The 20,642-nt window shown below is 38.4% G+C and overlaps 1 protein-coding gene across 2 annotated transcripts in view; it reads right to left on the bottom strand.

The window, feature by feature from the left end:
* Nucleotides 1-18,824, bottom strand: part of LOC142143593 (alpha-1,4-N-acetylglucosaminyltransferase-like) — a 70,899-nt gene extending 52,075 nt beyond the window's left edge. Inside the window, exon 1 of one of the 2 annotated variants that reach the window (XM_075201559.1) lies at nucleotides 18,773-18,824. Coding sequence is in view for 1 of the 2 variants with exons in the window: in XM_075201557.1 (XP_075057658.1) it covers nucleotides 1,566-1,574 (9 nt within the window). In the remaining variant the exon portion in view is untranslated. Of the gene's footprint in view, nucleotides 1-1,565; nucleotides 1,595-18,772 lie in introns of those variants that run through there. The other variant, XM_075201557.1, reaches the window with a different exon arrangement.
* Nucleotides 18,825-20,642: the final 1,818 nt, after the last annotated feature.

Here is a 20,642-nt window from a genome sequence, read left to right as displayed (position 1 = left end):
CATCTCCAAGACTTCACCCTGGCTGTTCCACACTTTTGGAATGATCTCCCACTCCATATCAAATTAGCCTCTACATGCCATTAAAAAATAATTTATTTAATTAAGCCTATCAATCCTATACTATTGCATCACCCTTTTACCTTTAGACTTGGTTCAAGCTCAGGTCTACTTCACATGGGACATTGCCATCACTCTCACTTACTCTCCTGTAAATATTTTGATCTGCATTACCAAGTTATTTGAGTATTTGTTAAGTAGTAGATGTCTGGTCATATTGTTATTTTGTTTTTTATTTATAATGTAATGTAGTATGGATTGTTGCTGTCTGTGCATTGTATGCTGCTGTTAATTTCATGTACAGCGCAGCAAACCTTTTGTGCCACATTGTAAATAAAATATAATGTTAATAATAATAATTTTGAGACAAGTAAAGAGATGTTGTTTGTTACAATTTAGTTAATAGCTTTGTATGTTAGTAGAAGTATTTTATGTTTGATTTGGTAAAATAAAGGCAACCAATGTAGGGACTGAGGAACACAGTGGATTAGCAGAAGCAGAATGTTTTCCCAAAAAATTAATTTAGCTACTGCATTCAATTGTGAGATACAATATGAGCATACTTTTAGATATATGTAACAGGATTTGGATACAGACTGGATGTGGGGAACAAAGGGCAGTTCTAACTTTTTGTGTCCACAAATATCACCTGATATGCCAAAAAAATATACATATAGGGCCTGCTGCTGAGTTGAACTTACACCAGTTTGTGTAGCATAGTCATATAATATTATTATATTCAGTGAAATAATCTGCAGTAATATAATATACTAGATAGAATATTCAGTAAGATCCTCTGCAGTAGCAATTCCCAGTAAGATTCCCATTTATAGTATTAATACCCAGTAATATGCCAAACAGAAGCAGTAAATTTTGTGAAAGAACCTATTGGTAAAATAACTGGATACTACGGTAGTAAAGATAGCTATGGAGTCACTATTGGCTATACCTTTGGTGTCATGAAAGGTGTCAGGGGGATGTGCAGCCACAAATGCTTTTAACTTAAACAGGTTGCTGTTTATTGAACTTGGTAGCAACTAGAGATGCTCACTGACCCCCTTGTTTTGGTTTTAGTTTTGGTTTTGGATCTAGATTACCGTCGTGTTTTGGTTTTGGTTTTGCCAAACCGCCCTTGCGTGTTTTGGTTTTGGTTTTGGTTTTGTTTGGTTTTGTTTTGCAATTTGTTTAAAAAATTACATTTTTTGGGCTAAAATAACATAATTTAGGTACTATTTTGTACCTACATTATTATTAACCTCACTAACACTAATTTCCAGTCATTTCCATTCAATTTTGACCACCTCCTAGGTCACAATATGATTTTCATACACTTTAAAAGAAAAATTGCTGCAGTTCTTGCCAGTGATAAGAAAAAGGCCATTGTCATGCCTGGGCAGAAGACCAAAAATCTACCTCTTAAGTGTCGAATTATTTTTACACAAATCCTGACAACAGTTGTCTAGCCATTTCTACCGTTTTTTAAAGCAACTCTCAGTAGAAGTAGGGACCTTAACCATCTAGGATCCTCATCCATGTTACATCATTTTTCAGCGAGTTCTTGGAAAGCTATTGGGAAAATCAGAAACTTAGGTTAAAAAAATAACAACAAGCAGTCCAGCATCATCTACCTCCCTTCTCTCATCTACATCCCAGCACCTGCAATCTACACCCCCAACACCTTCAGCAGCAATATCCCCAGAACCAACAATTTACAGTTAAACAATCCTTTGCAAGAGGAAGCAAGTATGAAACCTGTCACCCAGTCGCAAAGCGGATCACAGATGCCCTGGGTACTAAGCTAGTATTATATCTGCGTCCAATGTCCACTATTAATACAGTTGGTTTAAGACATTTAATTGAGGTGTTCTGTCCCTGTTAGCAAATATCATCATTACATCATTTTACTAGAAAAGCTATTATCCACCTGTACCTGAAGGTTCCTAAAAATTTAATTATTGGGCTACAAAATGGCATTCTACCCACTGTACACTTAACCACAGATATGTGGGCAAGCGGAACTGGGTAAAGTAAAGATTATATGACTGTGACATCCCACTGGGTGGGTCATTCGCCTTCACCAGCAGGGACAGCAGCAGCATGTACCCAAGTACGTCACATTTTTCAGAAGTAGGCTACTCTGTGTATCAGCAGCTTCACTAAGAGGCATACAGCTGACAATCTGTTACAAAAGGTAAGGGATGTCATTGAAAGATGGCTATTCCTGCTTGGACTCTCGTGAGGATATGTCATTTTTGATTGCGACCCCAATATTGTTCAAGCATTACAGCGGGGTTGAATTCCATCACATTTCCTGTTTTGCACACACAATCAACTTGGTGTTACAGAACTTTTAAAAATTAACATGCAGGAGATGCTGTTCTTTTGTCCGGAAAAATTTAGGGTCAATTTCTGGTTTCTACAATAGCATGTAGGAGAATGCAGCAGCTGCAAGAAGACTAGCATTTGAGGGGAATGTACTTTAGTCCAGCGAAGTAGTCATCTGTGAAGAGAGTGCAAACATGGTTAGCTTGAGTCAAGTGATTGCCTTAATGATACATTTTGACAAGGAGCTACAGAAATTTAACGTGTGACATAAAACAAAGTAAATGTGCTAACTATATTGTAATTGTAGATTAAATACTTAATTTTCTTCGCAAGGATCCAAGAGCTATCAACATCTTGTTTGGACGTCTTCTCCTTCAGTTTTTCTGACAAATGTTTGTTGTAAACAAAATTGCTTTCCCAAGACACCCAGTGGTGATGCAGATGAGTCCGCACAACATTTTGATATTTGCTCTGCTTGAAAAGAATTGGCCAAAAATCATGACAGCTCTGCCCTAAAATCCACTATTAATTCCATTTGGAAGACCATTATCGGCATAAACATCATACTACACAGACTTCTATGATGGTGGGATGAATTAGTTTTGTTTGAGGAACATTATCACTAAACCATGCCACCTCTCCCGTTTCTGAGTGAGCTATGGTACAATAAAATGTAACTGCAGATTTAGACCAAGACTGTCAGCCCTATTATTTCTATTTCAGCAATTACAATTAGCAATGGAGATATGTAGCTCTTCTCTTTGGGTGTTTCCTATACAATGCAGTAGAATTTGCCTGCAAATTCTACAGACAAGCCTGCTTGTCTTCCTCTTCCTCTTCATCAATGACTCTTAGCAATTGAGCACTCGTCTTTGGGTGTATATTACACCCAAACATTATTAGTGAAAATTAGGAAAAATACAGTTTAATCCCTGCTAGGCCCTGCACCATCCTTTGCATGTTAATAGTAGGATTGGTTGGAGTTATGGGCAAGGTCACAATATTTTTTTTAAATCCTTCAAACCAGCCGAGAATGTTAAATTGTTCTGGTCTGCCCCCTGCGTCTTCCCTGCTTCTTTTTGGGAAATTAAATTTTTTACGAGCAGCAGCAGCTTGAGAAAGTGAAGGAGGACACGTCATCAAGCCGATGCCCAGTTCAGCGGCCAACTTGCTGAGCAATAGCTCCTTGCAAAAGTTCACATCTCGCTCATTTACTTCTCCTTCAGTTTCTCAAGCTGCTTTTCCAATAGTCTAATTAAAGGAATGACTTGGCTCAAACTAGCAGAGTCTGCACTCACCTCACACGTCACAGCCTCAAATGGTTTCAGCACCTTGCACAGCACTGAAAGGATTCCCCAATGTGCAAGAGTGAAATATGGCTTTGCGCTGTTCCTCCATCCTCTGAAGCATGTACAGGATGGAATTCCACCTAGTTACCACCTCTTGCTTAAGTTGGTGGCAGGGCAAGTTAAACTGCTCTTGGAGCTGCTGTAATCTCCTACATGCTGTGGCTGAATGTCTGAAATGGCCTGAAATTTTACTGGCCACCGAAAGCATCTCCTGCACCTCACGGTTATTTCGTAGGAAGCTCTGCATCACCAAGTTGATGGTGTGAGCAAAACAGGGAATGTGTTGGAAATCACCCAGCTTTAATGCTCGCACTATATTGTTGGTGTTATCAGAAATGACATATCCTGGGGAGAGTCCAAGTGGTATAAGCCATGTATTAATCACATCTCTTAGTTTGCGTAACAAATTGTTAGCTGTATGTCTGTTAATGAAGCTGGTGATACAAAGAGTGGCCTGCCTGTGACAAATGTTACGTAGTGGTAAATGCTGCTGCTGTTCCTGCTGGTGAAGGTGAATGACCAACCCAGTGGGCTGTCACAGTCATATAGTCTTTAGTTTGGCCACTTCCACTTGTCCACATTGTGGTCTGCCACCTGCTTCATCCCTGCTTGTGTTTGGAAAGTGCAAATTGGGGCCAGAACTGCTGCCACTGGTGCCACACTGCTGCCACTGGTGCAGGACTTACTCAATCAACCGCATCCTCATCAGCGCCCTCGCCGGCTACCCAAATCTCACCCTCATCCTCTTCTAATTCCAAAGTGTCATCCTTTTGGTGTGTGTTTTTTTTCCTGATTTAAAAAGACTATGTACTTTTACATATGCTTTACCAGATGAGGTACTGGGAACACTACCATCAGGACTGTGGCCAGCACCTGCTTGCTGATTCTGCTTATATGTGGACTGCTTTGAATCCATTTTAATGAGCCCAAAACACTTGTAGTGCAAAATATTGTATAAATACTGCTGCTAAATATGACTTTTGCCAGCCAGAAAAATTAGTGTTTCACACGGGGGAATATTTTTCAAAATATTGAAAAAAAATGCCTCCTCTATCCTCCCCTCTTCCTGCTCTAACAATTTCTAGTAGAATTGGTAATGATAATAGAATTGAATAGAATATAATTGAAATAATAATAGAAAGAATAAGGTGTACAATTATTGCTCTGTCCCTGCTCTAATACAGCCTGTGACCTAACCCTGCTCTCTCCCTCTGTCAAATGGCGATGGATTGCTGTGGAGGCGGGTATTTATGCATTTCAAATATTGCGAGAACCAAGCCCCGAGATCCGACGACGTCACAATGACGTTTTCGGCGCGATTTTGATTCCGAACGGGCGGGAGAGTACCGGCTCGGTATTCGGATAGGCAAAGTTCGGGTGGGTTCAGATCTTGGGGAACCGAGCCCACCCATCTCTAGTACCAACACTTGATGCAGGTATTCACAGTTGGTATACTTTGCTTAAAATTGATTGCTGTTGTTCTGTACAGTCTTATGCAGTATATACAGTTGCAGGCAGGTATCTTATATGCACACTTGTATCCGTACAGGAACTTGTTATGGGCAGAATCTCCTATTATTGTTTAGGGAGCCTCCGGGTCACTTTACAGGTCTCTTAGGGACTTAAATACTAGTATTGAATGCAGCTGGTAAAGATGCATCCGACCTTTATCAGGTTCAGATGAAAATGTGTCGTGAAGCCAAACTTCCGGCTTCTTATTGTGGCGCAGGCGCAGTAGCACATATCGGGTGCAATGCGGGGAATCAGGCACTAATGGAGATGGAGCGTAGTGCTCCCCTATTCTAACAGTCACAAGTATGGTAAAATATAAACTGTTTTATAAAACAAAAACAGTCCAGATAACGCAGGTTATAAACAAACAAAAATCGGGGTGTGGCTGTATAGCAGGTAAACTGAGGAAGTCAAAATACTGAAAAACATAGACACAGATAAGCTTAACTCTGGGAAATGCAAACAAACTGTGAGCTTATAAACAGTCAGGTCCAAGGGCACATGGAAACAGAACAGGCAGGGTATCCAAGGCAATGGAACATTGGATCAGAATTGCTGGAACATAGTAGAATACTATTCAGAGAAGACTATTAATGACCAGGAAGATGCATGGTGAGGGGCAGGAATAAATAGTCAGTGATGCAGGTGCAGGTGATTAGACAGGGATGTGTGATTAATTCATGCAGGTGAGGAGAAAATGATCGAGTATGACAGCAGCACCCCTTGCAGCACATGACTAAGCAATAGCAAAACGTACGTCGGGGTAACGTCACGTAGAGTGACGTCAGACCCGGAAGTGGGTGGAGCCGTTGGTGTAAACCTTCCAACTGATAATGAGACTCCCTCAATAAACACATGTTAGCGTCTAGATATCTGTCATCCCACTACAATATACTATTGAAAGATTATATGGGGAAATAGCAGTAGCGAGTCATTGCCTCTGTGAGGAGACCAACATAATAGGGAATACCCGTTATACACGAGTCACTGACTAACATCTAGAGGCATAGCTCAAGCAGGCGCATATGCATAAGAATCCTAGCCACCATATACTTGGCAATTCCCTGGTATACCACATAGGATTTGCGCTTTAGAATTTCTAGCATGTATTTAAATATATGGCATTTTGAAAGTTAACTCATTACTGGATCTATTGAGGAACAAATTAGGCAAGATTGCCATCTATAGTTTACACTGAACACAACACGCAATATCAAATGTTAGACAAGTGACACACTGTTATCATGCAGACTGCATACATTGTCCACCATTCCAATTGATATATACTGATTATCCGTGTTGTGTACATTTCCTTCATAGATCCCATATCAGTGTCCTTTCTTTTTGAAACATTCATTTTTAACTCTATATTTCTCAACACTATATTCTTCTTTTTATATTTAGCTTTTTTATTAGTGTGGTATATCAATACGTACCATTTTTAATGCATACCAATAAAAACTATATGTTTTAATCCATATTTGCATGTACCTGGAGTGCTTGTTTAGGTCATTACTTTTTTTCTCTCCTTTTGCATTATAAGCACAGAGGTATTGCAGGCCTGAGGACAGAGTCCTAACAACTATTGAGGATTCCACACACCAATGGCACATATAGTTTTATTGCTTTATTTAGTATATTTTATTTTGTTTTATAATATGTTATTATCTTCTAATCTCTATGATCCAATTTTTATTTTATTGTTAGCTTCTTTAGTAATTTATTGATCTATAAATACCTTCATTATATATTGCTGCTGTAATTGCTGATTTCCTTAATTAATTTTTCTTTCTATTTAACATTAACTTCCTTCTCGACATGTATCCACAGGGCCTGATTAAGGGTTCTGGCCGCCCTAGGCTAATACGGCCGCAGCGCCCCCCCCCCTCCCCCTCCTCCGAATATATAGGTGTATAGGAACACTCCTGAATATGAATGTTCAGGTGTATTCTCCAGCATTCAAATTTAGACAGATTGTGCCATTGTCTCTTACCTGTTCTTGCTCTTCTCTCTTGCAACTTTGTTATCCTCTCGCTGGCTTCTGGAAAGTTGGCATCCTGTTTTGAAAATGCAAAAATGTATTATAATGCAAACCCTGAATGATTAGGCCCTTTAGTTAAAACAAAACACTTCATTATGGCCAGCTAAAAGTACCCCATTGGACAGGCATATATAAGCAATATCTGAATATTTGTTGTCAATCAAATACAAACCTCTACCAGCCCCATCTCACTAATATTTAGTATTCTAGTGATTGCTGAGACCACCCATGTGACCACCACACAATCATGAGATTCTGCCCCCCAAAGCTGCTGTATTTTTTAAATACCCCCTGCAGCCATTTTCCTTAACCACAACCCCCCCCACAGCCATTTTCCTTAACCCCTGCTGCAGCCATTTTCTTTACCTCCCATCCTGCATCCATCCCCCTTGCAGCTATTTTCCTTACCTCCACTCTGCTAGCTAGCTATCCCCCCCGTCACATCAAAACTCCCCCAGTCACATATATCAGCCCCCCTCCTCTGCCCTCCTTCATACATATCAACCTCTCTTCCTCCCTATAGATTTTCATGGCAGCCCCCCCCCCTCCCACCCTATAGATTTGTATGACAGTCCCCCTCTCCCTCCCTATACATATGCATGACAGTCCCCCCTCTCCCTCCCTATAGATATGCAGGGCAGTTCCCCCCCTCCCTATAGATATGCAGGGCAGTTCCCCCCCCCTCCCTATAGATATGCAGGGCAGTTCCCCCCCCTCCCTATAGATATGCAGGGCAGTTCCCCCCCTCCCTATAGATATGCAGGGCAGTTCCCCCCCCTCCCTATAGATATGCAGGGCAGTTCCCCCCCTCCCTATAGATATGCAGGGCAGTTCCCCCCCCCTCCCTATAGATATGCAGGGCAGTTCCCCCCCCCTCCCTATAGATATGCAGGGCAGTTCCCCCCCTCCCTATAGATATGCAGGGCAGTTCCCCCCCCCTCCCTATAGATATGCAGGGCAGTCCCCCCCCCTCCCTATAGATATGCAGGGCAGTTCCCCCCCCCTCCCTATAGATATGCAGGGCAGTTCCCCCCCCTCCCTATAGATATGCAGGGCAGTTCCCCCCTTCAATTACCTGTAGTTGTGCCAGCATTGCTCCTCTCCTCAGATCAGCAGATAGGAAGTGAAGACGTCCTGCTTCCTGTCTGCTGCACAGCAACAGGCAGCCTGGCGATTGGCTGTGTGTTGCTAACCACTGACCACCATTGCTTTTGATTGTCGAGCCCTCCACCCCCCCCGCGGCGACCCCCCCCACCCCGAATAAAAAAATGAATGAAGAAAAAAAAAAAAAATTAAAAAAAATAAAGTTTTTTTTTTTTTTTTAAAAAAAATACCCACAGGGCAGCGCCCCCCAGGACCCAGTGCCCCAGGCTGCAGCCTGGTCAGCCTAGTGGTTGATCAGGCCCTGTGTATCCACCTGTTCCTAGGTCTTCTACATCTTCACCACTGTCTAAAACTTTACATATATCTATAACTACATTTCTATCTTTTGCACTCTACATTCTGTCCATTTGTTAGGTATCCTGTTCCTGTTGCCACATACTCTCCGACACAGAGATATCTATAACTACATCCAAGTCAAACTATACTCTTAGTCCTTCCAATACCATTAAACCTTATACATTGCATTCATCCATTAGCAGTCCATACCATTAGCTGACTTACTTCTACTCCACTCCCTTATCCACCATCTATGGACCCCAGGTCCTGTACAGCACTATCCCAACCACAAAGCCTCAGCACCTGCAGGCAGAGTTCCATGTATATGGACAGCTAAGTGTCACTTCTGCCCAAGCAGTATTTTCATGTCCAGCAGTACTAATACCCAGTAATAATCATTAACCACATTAATTATAATACCCAGGAAGATACCTAGCAGTAGCATAAATGGTAATACTATAAGTATTAATAATATAAGCGAAAAAGCATGTCTTCAAGAGTTAGTTGTTGGTGATAAAGCTGTAGTACACATACAGAAGATAGAATAGTGTAGTTACTGTGAGCTGTTTTATTTTTTTTGAAAAATACAGCAAACATTCTAAATTCTAAACACTCAGAAATGTATGCTAGCTGCATCTGTATACAATCAGTACAGTTGGATATAGATACATCTGACGTATGTCTGTCAAAATTACTAATGTTTTTGAGCCGAATGCATCTTGAGATGTGTCCAACTCAACATATCCATGTAAATATGCTTTTTTATGTGCGTCTTTTCCTACTTATATTCAGAGGGTCCACTTCTAAATAAGCCCCAAAATTCACACACCAAAATAGTATATGTTAATGCATTTAGGCTACAACAATCTTCCTTTCTTCCCAATTGTTGTATCTTTAGCAATTTTATTTGTCACCGATCCTCAAGGAAATCAACAAAAAACAATGATTTCAACAGTATTATTTTTCTGTACCACAGTAAATATACCCCTCTTGACTTAATTTAAAAAAACAAACATATCTTATTTAGTTGTATTTTGGGGTGTCTTTACAAGCTTATAATGAATTGCGGTAATCTCCACAGACTTTTAATACAATTATTAGCAATAGTAGTAGACGTAGTATGTTATCTAAATTTAGTAGGAGATTTCCAAATAAGTGATCAGTGACTACTTTAACTGAAATTGGTGCTGTTTTTTTGCTGTGGGTTATCAGTGGGTTGTTAGAAATGGCTAAGGGTTGATAGAGCGTGATCGGCTCTGCTATTAAAATATATATATATATATATATATTATACTGAATGTGAGTTTTCTATGGACCAAATTCAGTTTCATGCTGCTTAGAGATAATTTATTGATCCTTCTAAAATGCTCTGAACAATAGAAAGCTGCTAGGATCCTATCTGATAAAAGTTAATAGGGATAACCAGAGGAAGCAAAAACTACTATGTAGACACTGGGGGCCTGATTCAACTCTGAACACAACTTGCACACAAGTTGTGGTTTAAAGAAAAGCACAGAACTTGAGTGTAGTTCCGACCATATTGAAAGATACATTTCGATTTGAATCTGGGTGTAACTACTGTACTTGACAAATGTAGACACACATCAGTATGCAGTAAACACATATGCGTAAGTAAAATAAATGGCCAGGTCAGAAAGCATTAAAAAAAATGGAAAATAAAATAAAACTCTTAACAGTATAATCATTTATAGAAATATTTGTTTTCAAAAAATATTTATTTTTTACATTAAATACATAGATAAATATGCTTGCAACGCCTACTGTACATACAATGAGTTTTTATAGCCTTGATTTATTTGCATATAGACGTTCTCTGCTAGCTAGTGGCACGTATACATGTATGTTTTTATTCAAAGTCTATGGGCTAGATTTACTAAGCTGCGGGTTTGAAAAAGTGGGGATGTTGCCTATAGCAACCAATCAGATTCTAGCTTTCATTTATTTAGTGCTTTCTACAAAATGACAGCTAGAATCTGATTGGTTGCTCTAGGCAACATCCCCACTTTTTCAAACCCGCAGCTTAGTAAATCTAGCCCTATGACTTGTCAGTCATCACTATCAGTTGACATTTACACCTGACCGGTAGTGGGTGCAAATGATACGGCTGTAAACAAGCGTACTTTCAAAAAACCAAGCATTTGAATTGGCCACATCTGCATCAGAATGCCCTTACTGTGCATTGTCTACGTTAGTCTCCCCTTCTCTCCCCTGTTCTGCCTCTCAACTGTCACTTGTGTTCAGATATGAATTGCATGCATTTATGTTCAATGGTGTAATGTCCATTTCTGAGCTATTTCACACAAGATACTCTACCAAATGGATGTATGTCTGAGCATGAATCACGCCCTGGATGTGGTGGATCAATGTCTTACTACTGTATGCCAAAGAGATCTTTGACAGACATTTTTGCCTTGTTTCATAACTGATCACATGTAATCCAGTCATGTGGAGTGCTGTTTTATATTCACTTCTCCCACACCACAGTTCTTTCACACCGTGGTCATTACAGCAGGTTTGTGATCTACATTGGCAATATGCAGACAGAAAGCTAGAATTTTACAGCTGAGGACATTCACCCCGAGGAAACTCTGCAGCCTAGTATGAAGGCTTTATTTCTATTTTAGTACCAAAGTTAGATTCAGTTCTTTTATTAAACTACTTGATAAAATAAAGTAAACAAATTAAAGCCTTTTGGAATAAAACATATTTGCGTTTATTCATTCTCAAATTGTTAATCACAGAGATCATCAGTTTTACATAGAGAAAATAAGTTTACACCCACAATACCCAGGATAAAAAAAAATATTTTGTTTGAGCTCATTGCACTGGAACCAAGTAAATCTAATTTACCCCATAATCAGTGGAGTCTGTGATTGATTGCATGCAATGTTGCTGGCTGTTGAATAGTCATAACTGCCTACTCTTCTGGAATGTCTGTGAAAGTCAGGAAGTTCAGGGAATCCCTCTTGGACTCTTGGGAGAGTGCACTACTCTCCCGGATCTTGCCTCTCTTCTTGTAAAGAGGACAGGTCTGTGTGGACAAGAATCATAACATTACACTCTCTATACTTGCTGCTTGGACCTCCCATTCAAGACCTCCAGGAGTGGAGGGCCAAAAAAAGGAAATTATGCTGTTTATATAATTTGTCCTGACAATTTCTACTTCCAACCACCAGAAGCCACCACCTTGCCTCATCCAAGATAGTTAATGCTACCTTGCCCTGGTCACCATCTTATTTCCTATTTCCTGCCTGGATTTGTAAATAGTCACTTCCTATTATGCTTAATGTGTAAATGTTGTGGATTCCCCTTGCTACATGGAACTCCAGGGTGACTTCTACTTAATCTACAATCTTGTGTAAAAAACCCTGCTTACCTGACTTCTATATGACATACAGGGGGGAATTCAAATCCCCACAAAGTACCGTCACGTTAAACGTATTACCAGTATTAAGGGAGCTGCGAGCAAAAAGCCGGCATTTAAACTACCGTAACAACGGTATTTACGCGCACTATTACCGTAATAATGGTAAGTAGTTTGCAGGTCTCGTTACTTTTTAAAGTAACGTGTCCAATTGAATTCTCCCCACAGTCTTGTATACCAAACCTGGTTTATATATGACTTCCATCTACCTGCATTCATATGCACACAGCTGGCTTACATCTGACTTTGTGTCTTTGACTTTGTGTCAAACATCCATCATGGTCATCATCAGCATGCATCTTGCACAAGAGGGAATCAGTCACAATAGATATGCCTCCTAAGAGGCTTATCTGCGGCTGCTTCCCACTCTCCATAGTATGCAGGGACCATAAACATGCTCTTACAGTACTCGGGCTATGCTAGCCCACCCTTTTGCTTCTTTGTTCTGTCTATCTGTATAGAGGTGCAATAAGGAGATATGTCTCAGTCTCCTTTTTGATGCGCATGCACATTATGGAAAAGTTCGTTTTCTGCTCTTGTTTTGAACCTATGTCTGACTATAAAAGGCCCATAATGCCAAATATCTTAATTCCTTTCTAAGGTATATAAAGTTGAATCTTTGTAATTTTTCATGTCTTGTAATTTGTTATTTTTCATCTGTCGCAACAAAACAGATGGAAGAGGTTGTATTTCATAGAGCATTTAAAGAATTGAAGGATGGGGCATGGTAGGAAATTCTGTAAGTGGGTAACAGCATGGGAGAAGTTCTGAAGTTGGGAGAGAAGGGAAGTTATCAGAGATTAGGTGAGATGCAGGTCACAGATAGACCTACGAGGAGATGAGGAAGTGTATTTTGAGTTGAATATTGAAGTGTATAATAAAGAAGTGCTGTTCTTGGGAGCTATGTAGTTTACAGTGACTAATTTATAGGGGATTTAATTGTATGTAGCTCCAAGATAGACTCAACCTGTGTAAATACTTTACAATGCCGCACACATTTAACAAGTAACAGATGGCATTTAACAATACACAAAGCTGCATTATTTAACTGGTAGACCAACCCACACACTATTACTCATTCCTATTTCAGTCACTGTCACAATAAATTTGCCATAAATGAAAACTCCTACAATTACACTATTGAACTTCAACAGACATTTGAAGCCAACGTTTGCCTTTCCAAGCCATCGCTGCTTTAAATTTTCCATGCAAAGTCGTCAATTTCCATTGACTTGCAGAAATCAGAACCTAATAAATTCACCCCTAGGACTAGACCATACGCCAGTAAACGCAGCCATGTCCTCTCAAGTGAAAAGGACACTTACTACAGCCTACAATTTTTGACGGGTTAGGGGCATTTGACTGTAGTCAATTTACAATAAGGGCATGCCAAGCTCAAGCACACACAGCCATGTCGGAATCAAGCTCTAAGCATATCAAAGTTACTTGTTTTCTGCTGTATCTCATGATCCAGCTTCAGGGCTAGTCCTGAGTACTAGTGATGACACTCCCATATGCATGCTAAAACCTGTGTTTGCAAACAGAAGCAACTGTAAAAATGTATTTTATGTTCAGTAGACATTAAGATCATCCTAATAAATGTATTTCAAGGTATTTATTTTTTTATTTTTATATATGCCTTTATTATTAACAGGTGGCAATAATTCTATATATTTTTTACTGTGCGTTCTTTTGGAAATTTACAATCCACCTAGGTATTGGACATAAACTGCAGTTTATTGTTGAATAGAGCACAGCAAACCTACACCCGAATTCATCAGTGTACATACCTTCAGATCCGCTCCCTGACGATTTCTGTACACAGCCGATTTACGTGCGTTTTTAAACAAATGCACGTTGCGGTGCGCTCAGAATCATGCCCAAAGTGTCTACTCTTTTATCTTCCTACTGTACTACCTGTCCTCTTGGTCTTATACCCTCGCAAATCATCTGATCCCTGTCTTCTGTGCTCATCCCAACCTTAAGAAAAATCTGTAATATTTCTCTCCACAGGTATATCTAGAGAAGTATTCAAGCACACAGTGATATCTCCTATTCAGAAAAAAAACACAATTCTCAAAACTCTATCATATTACCATCCCATCTCTTAGCTCCCATGACCTTTAGAGTTTTTGAGAGAATTGCCTACATTCGCCTCACACGCTTTCTTTACTCAACCTATTGGACCTTCTTCAGTCAGGCTTCCATTCCCAAAACTCCACAGAGACTACACTGACTAAGTGTTAGTAGTCACGGCGGCCGCGGGCACCGCCGCGACTCTTACCTTGTTCCTGTAGGCATCCCGGCCGTCGCCATGGCGACCGGGACGTCACTTCCTGAATTCAGCCGACCGTTGCCAAGGCAACGGTCGGACGCTAGCAGCAGTAGCGCTGCATCCCGGCAGCTGGTGTTTAATTGACACCTGTAACATTATGCACTAAGAGTTCCCATAACAAAAGTAGCTGAATACATTGATATGGACACAGAAGAATTTATAGAAAAATGGTATAAAATTTCGAATCACTGCTCATTTTCTTTGATGGAATCCATTATAAATGAAAGGGAAAAAAACCCTATCAGCGATCAATAAGGAAATTGATGTTTTAAGATCCTTAATTTCTCCATTTTCAAATCTGAAGGATCTCAAATAATTAGAAGATGAAATTATAAATAAATTGAATAAACAGGAGAGGACAACTATGGAGACAAAACAAAAAAGTATAGAAGAGACAAAGGAGATTTTACTATAGGAAGAGTTTATTATAAATAAAGAAAAAGTCATTCAAAGGAGACCAGAAAATAAAAAACAGTCACAAGTTGAATTAGAAAGAACACAGTATGCTAGGAGAAGGTAAGGGGATTACAGAGAAAAGGTAGTGGGCAGAAAAAGGCTATTTCAAGAAGGAAAATATGCTAGAGATATAAACACAACACCTGTGTATATATGAGATAGGTATAGGAACAGAACTAGTTTTCGAGAAGGTGATACACCTAAGGACGATAAATGGTATAGTGTCGGAAAAGACAAAAACCCACATGAGTGTAAATGGAAGGATAAAAATTACGACCACAAACAAACTCCACGATACCCAGTTACCACTAACAATAGGTATCAGGTACTCAACCAACAGGGAATTTTTTTAAAGAAAATAAAGTATATCAATAAAAGAACAAAAAAAGAAAATGAAAAGAGGGGGTTAATAAGGTAAGAAAGAGTAGATTGCATAAAAAAGAGGAAAAAATAAATAACCCTTTCCTGAAAGAGATAAAGAAGGAGTAGAGATTTATAATCTTGGCAATTATGTATTACCCAAGGACAAATGTACCTTGATACATTGATATGGACACATAAGAATTTATAGAAAATTGGTATAAAATTTTTAATCACTGCTGATTCTCTTTGATGGAATTCATCATAAATGAAAGGAAAACAACAACCCTATCAGGGATCAATAAGGAAATTGATGTTTTAAGATTCTTAATTTCTCCATTTTCAAATCTGAAGGATCTCAAATAATTAGAAGATGAAATTATAAATAAATTGAATAAACAGGAGAGGACAATTATGGAGACAAAACAAAAAAGTATAGAAGGGACAAGGAACATTTTACTATAGGAAGAGTTTATTATAAATAAAGAAAAAGTCATTCAAAGGCGACAAGAAAATAGCAAACAATAACAAGTTGAATTAGGAAGAACATAATATGCTAGGAGAAGGTAAGGGGATTACAGAGAAAAGGTAGTGGGCAGAAAAATGTATTTCAAGAAGGAAAATATGCTAGAGATATAAACACAAAAAGACAAAAACCCACATGAGTGTAAATGGAAGGATAAAAATTACGACCACAAACAAACTCCACGATACCCAGTTACCACTAAAAATAGGAATCAGGTGCTCAACCAACAGGATTTTTTTTATAAGAAAATAAAGTATATCAATAAAAGAGGGGGTTAATAAGGTAAGAAAGAGTAGATTGCATAAACAAGTGAAAAAAATAAATAACCCTTCCCTGAAAGAGATAAAGAGGGAGTAAAGATTTATAATCTTGGCAATTATGTATTATCCAAGGACAAATGTACCTTGCTTGCCAAGGGTTTAAAATTTGACCCCTCGAATAAACCCAACAGTTTTAATCTTTTTGTAGACCTTTAAAGGTTCATTAGAAAAAGTACTTTGAAAAAAAAAAATAACAGCAAAAAAGAAGGATGAGGACGATTAAAAGTTCAGTAGGATATCAACTTTTTTCCTTTCTCATTGTTAGGCAGCGATAGTGGACTTAATGATCAGTCTTTCTCTGTTGTTAATATACCGTCTTGAGAGAATATAAAAAAGAAAACAACTTGGGATCACAGACTGATCTTTGGACTTATGTTGCATTGAAAGAGAAACACAGCACAAGCGATTCAAATGAAAAGTTTGTTTATAAGCATTTTTTTTGTCTCCCATATTGCTTATGAACCATTCTGGAGAAAGAAAAGAACAACATCTGTATTATATGGATTATTGAAATTTTGGAACTATTTTTGATTTTGAAAGATTGGTCTTTAGTACCAATCCTATCTCTGATTTTTTGTGTTTTTATTATGTTATTAAATGCTTTGTACCAATGATCTTTGTATGAATTTTGTTTTCAAATATAAGTGTGCAGGAAAAAAAATAATATGTTGGCAGATAATCTTGTCAATTGCAAAGTACAATTTGAACCACATTTTTAAAGTTCTCATTTAATGCAAATAGCCCAAAAGTGCTGACATACCCTGCATTCCTGATAACTGCACCCTGTACGATTGTATGAATTTTATACAAAACTGCACCCTGTATGATTGTATGAATCTTATACAAAGGTGTGCCTGGTCATTCTGCTGCCTCAGATACCACATAAGGTGACATTGCACCCATAAATTACGCAAACTAACCTAAATGTTATTATATAAAGAAAAGCATTTATTGTTAGATTAACCACCTAATAACAAATAAGCTAATATTTTAGACTTTGCAGGATAAGTGCATTTTAATTAATTTCCAACACGTTCCTGCCCCCCAGTACCTTCTACAACATAGGCTTAAACTTACAAATTACAGCCTAATGTGTGTCTTAAGATATGCGCAGATCAATATATATATATATATATATATATATATATTGCAAAATACAAGATACAAATGATGGCGCTTGCAGCAGATCACCAATAGTCCAGTGCAAAGTTTAAGTTCTTCTCAGTAAACACTCCCCATGTGCAGGTGGCTGCCAATCCTTTTTACCAAGTGGTGTAGCATGGAATAAAACCTATAAAAGAAAAATGGAGGAGGAGGCGCACAATAGTGTAGTATAATGATATATTGTTGAGATCACACAAAAATCCACAGTAAGAACAAAATCACCAGTGGAGGAGAAACCAGAAAATAAGTACTGAAATATAGCACCCAATAAAAAACACAAAGGGTGTAGAAATACAATACAGCTAAAACGCAATCACAGTGACTGAACTCCCAGGGTTGCCATAGAGTATATAGGAAACACCCAGGACACACTTATGTGAATATATGCGTACCAGATAGTAGTACTTTTCAGCTTATCTCAGTCTATGTCCTGCAGCTGTTCAGAGCTAGGTCACATAACTGGATGCACGACTGTCAGCCTCAGAATATAGGGCACACAAGTAACCAATGGTGCAATATCAATAATACACTTTACGGGATTTGTTAAAAGTTCTTTCATGTACTCTGCAACTGTAATAGGCCCCGTTGATTTTATTTTCATAGTAAGGTGTTTGAGCAATGGGTTGCAGTCTAGTGGTTGTTCAATTTTGCTACTTTGGTATCTGCCAACATGACTTGCAGCAAATGCCGAACACATAGAAATCACACCTCTTCCACCTTTTTGAAACGTTATCAGTCCGCTTATATATATATATATATATATATATATATATATATATATATATATAAAGAGAGAGAGAGAGAGAGAGAGAGAGAGAGAGATGTATATATATATGCAACTGTATCAAGATATGCTCAGAGCATCTGATGATGTAAATACTCTAAAAAGACCAAATTCAGCAGAGCTGTTGTACTGTATCACAGAATATGCCTTTAGCACATAGCTAATGGAACATACAAAAGACTTTATCTTTTCATACTTACTTCACTAAACTCTTAAATTCTCACCATATTAAAATTAAAATGTGCATATGCCCCCCAAAAATCATACCTAGAAAATTAAACATTCCTATTTTTGCAGAGTAAAAACAGCTGCTTTAAATGTGTTATTGTTTTATAGTCTATTGCTATTATTTACAACAATTCAATGTATAAAATTGAAATAATACGAGAATACACAGTAACACTTTAAGATGAACGTAAACTTTTTCAAGAGAACAACTGTTTACAAAAATGTGATATACTATGATAGCAAAAAAATATATCACGAACGGTATTATTTCTTCAAAATGTCAAAATACATTGGTTTAAAAAAAAAATTAAGCTGTAAGAGTAAAAAGGGAAGAACAAAAAATGATAAACTGAAGATATAAGAGCTTCCTAAAAAAATAAAAGTAAAAGGAACATTGTGTAGTCAGTAACAAAAGAATATAATATCATACCTTATATCTGTAGGCATACAATAAAGGAAATGTCCATGCAACAGGTAAGCTAGTCAAGTAATGAAGCCCTGATTTAGAAATAAGATTTATGTCCTTGCTTAACTCTGCTCTCAGGATTATATGGTGCTTGTTCCACCTGTTAGGTAATACTGACTAAACAATGATGCAAATATGACTGTTCTCTTTCATTTTAGTTTATTTATTCTTTTTTCGTGACAAATATATGGAATAGACCAGACTTTATTTTTCTTTCTTACTTATGGTAATAGTGAATTAAAATCTTAGGAATACTTATCTTAGTTACACTGAAATATATGTATACAAATAAACATTCATTGCTGCAATAACAACAATAACAACAGCAATATCTCTGATATACACCACCTCCCACTTACTACAGTGATTATAGGAAAAAGGATGCTTATGTGCCCAAAACAGTAGTGGAAATCTATGTAGTATAAAAGTAATGCTATTATATGTGTAACATACTTGCCAACATTTTAGATTTGGCTTCCGGTAGCTACCGGGGGGAAGTGGGCGTGCAGGGGGCGGGGCTCTGAAAATCGCGTCATTTTGGCAACGCCCTGTGACGTAATGATGCAAAACACGTCATTTTACAGCGGGGGCGGGGCTAAACTCCGCGATTCCCTGTGAATCACGTTGTTTGAACCGAATTCTGCCCACTTCGCTAGGAAGTGGGCAGATCATGGAGATTGCCACACTCTCCCGGGAGTCTCCGGATATTCCGGGAGAGTTGGCAAGTATGATGTATAAATTGCTGTCAATTTAGAAACAGTGGGCTAATTCATCAAGGCAGGTATTCTGTGCGCAAATCATGTTCAGTATAATACGCACGTATTTAGGCTTTGCGTCCCCCCGAATTCTGCAAGCGATGGAACTCAAGATGCGTGTGTTTTTAAAATCGGGTTCAGGTCTGCTGTGATGTACAACACCGGACACAGCAGGATGCATCCAATACCTATGTAGATTATAAACTTGCAAAACAATGCACAGGAAAATTACAAAAAATCTTGCATTATTGTGACCTGATAATAATAAAGGCATTAATGTTAAAACAGTAAAAAAAAAAGTGTTTTTTGTTATTTTTTTACATTTTACAGTTGCTTGTGATTGCAAACACATGTTATAACATGCATACGAGACTGTCATCACTACTGATCGGGACTAGTCCCATAGCTGGAGCATGAGATACGGCAGAAAAACAAATAACTTTCAGATGTTCAGAGCTTGATTCGAAAGTGGCTGCGTGCACTTGAGTTTGGCACTCCCTTACTGTAAATTCACTTCCCTGCCCCATTCACAAAATTGTAGGCTGCAGTAATTGTCCTTGTGCTCGCATGGAAGATAACTGCGTTCATGGAAGTACCTCCCAGTTTTGGGCATGCACAGAGTTATTTTGGGCATGATACGATCAAAATCGTCAGAGACCTGCCTTAATGAATCAGGATCACTGAGTTCTGATGTCGGTGAGTTCTGGGACCTGATGGTGTGTTGTCCACAAAGTTTAGGTTCAAAAAAGCAACCTATTAAAATAGCATATTTATGCCCATATACTGTGTGGTAGACATCTCAATATCCATCCAGCTCTGTATCTGCAGAATATACAACAGTTTACTTTCAGCTTATGTCAGGCATACATACACACCTACAAACACATACACACAACCAGGTCATACGCACAAGTAAAGTTTGTTAACATTTTATTTGATAGTAATAAAACACATTTATTATTAGGCTTGTAATCTTTCAGCAGATATGCCTACTAGTTTAAGATGATGTTGATAATTTTAGATTGCATGCAAATTTAGAAAACCGAAACTGCAAAATCAATCAACTTCCTATATGTTCC

The sequence above is a fragment of the Mixophyes fleayi genome, chromosome 3, assembly GCF_038048845.1.
Source record: "Mixophyes fleayi isolate aMixFle1 chromosome 3, aMixFle1.hap1, whole genome shotgun sequence".
Taxonomy (NCBI): Eukaryota; Metazoa; Chordata; class Amphibia; order Anura; family Limnodynastidae; genus Mixophyes; species Mixophyes fleayi.
Note: the sequence above shows the minus strand (reverse complement) of the source record. Positions and strands in the feature narration are given on the sequence as shown.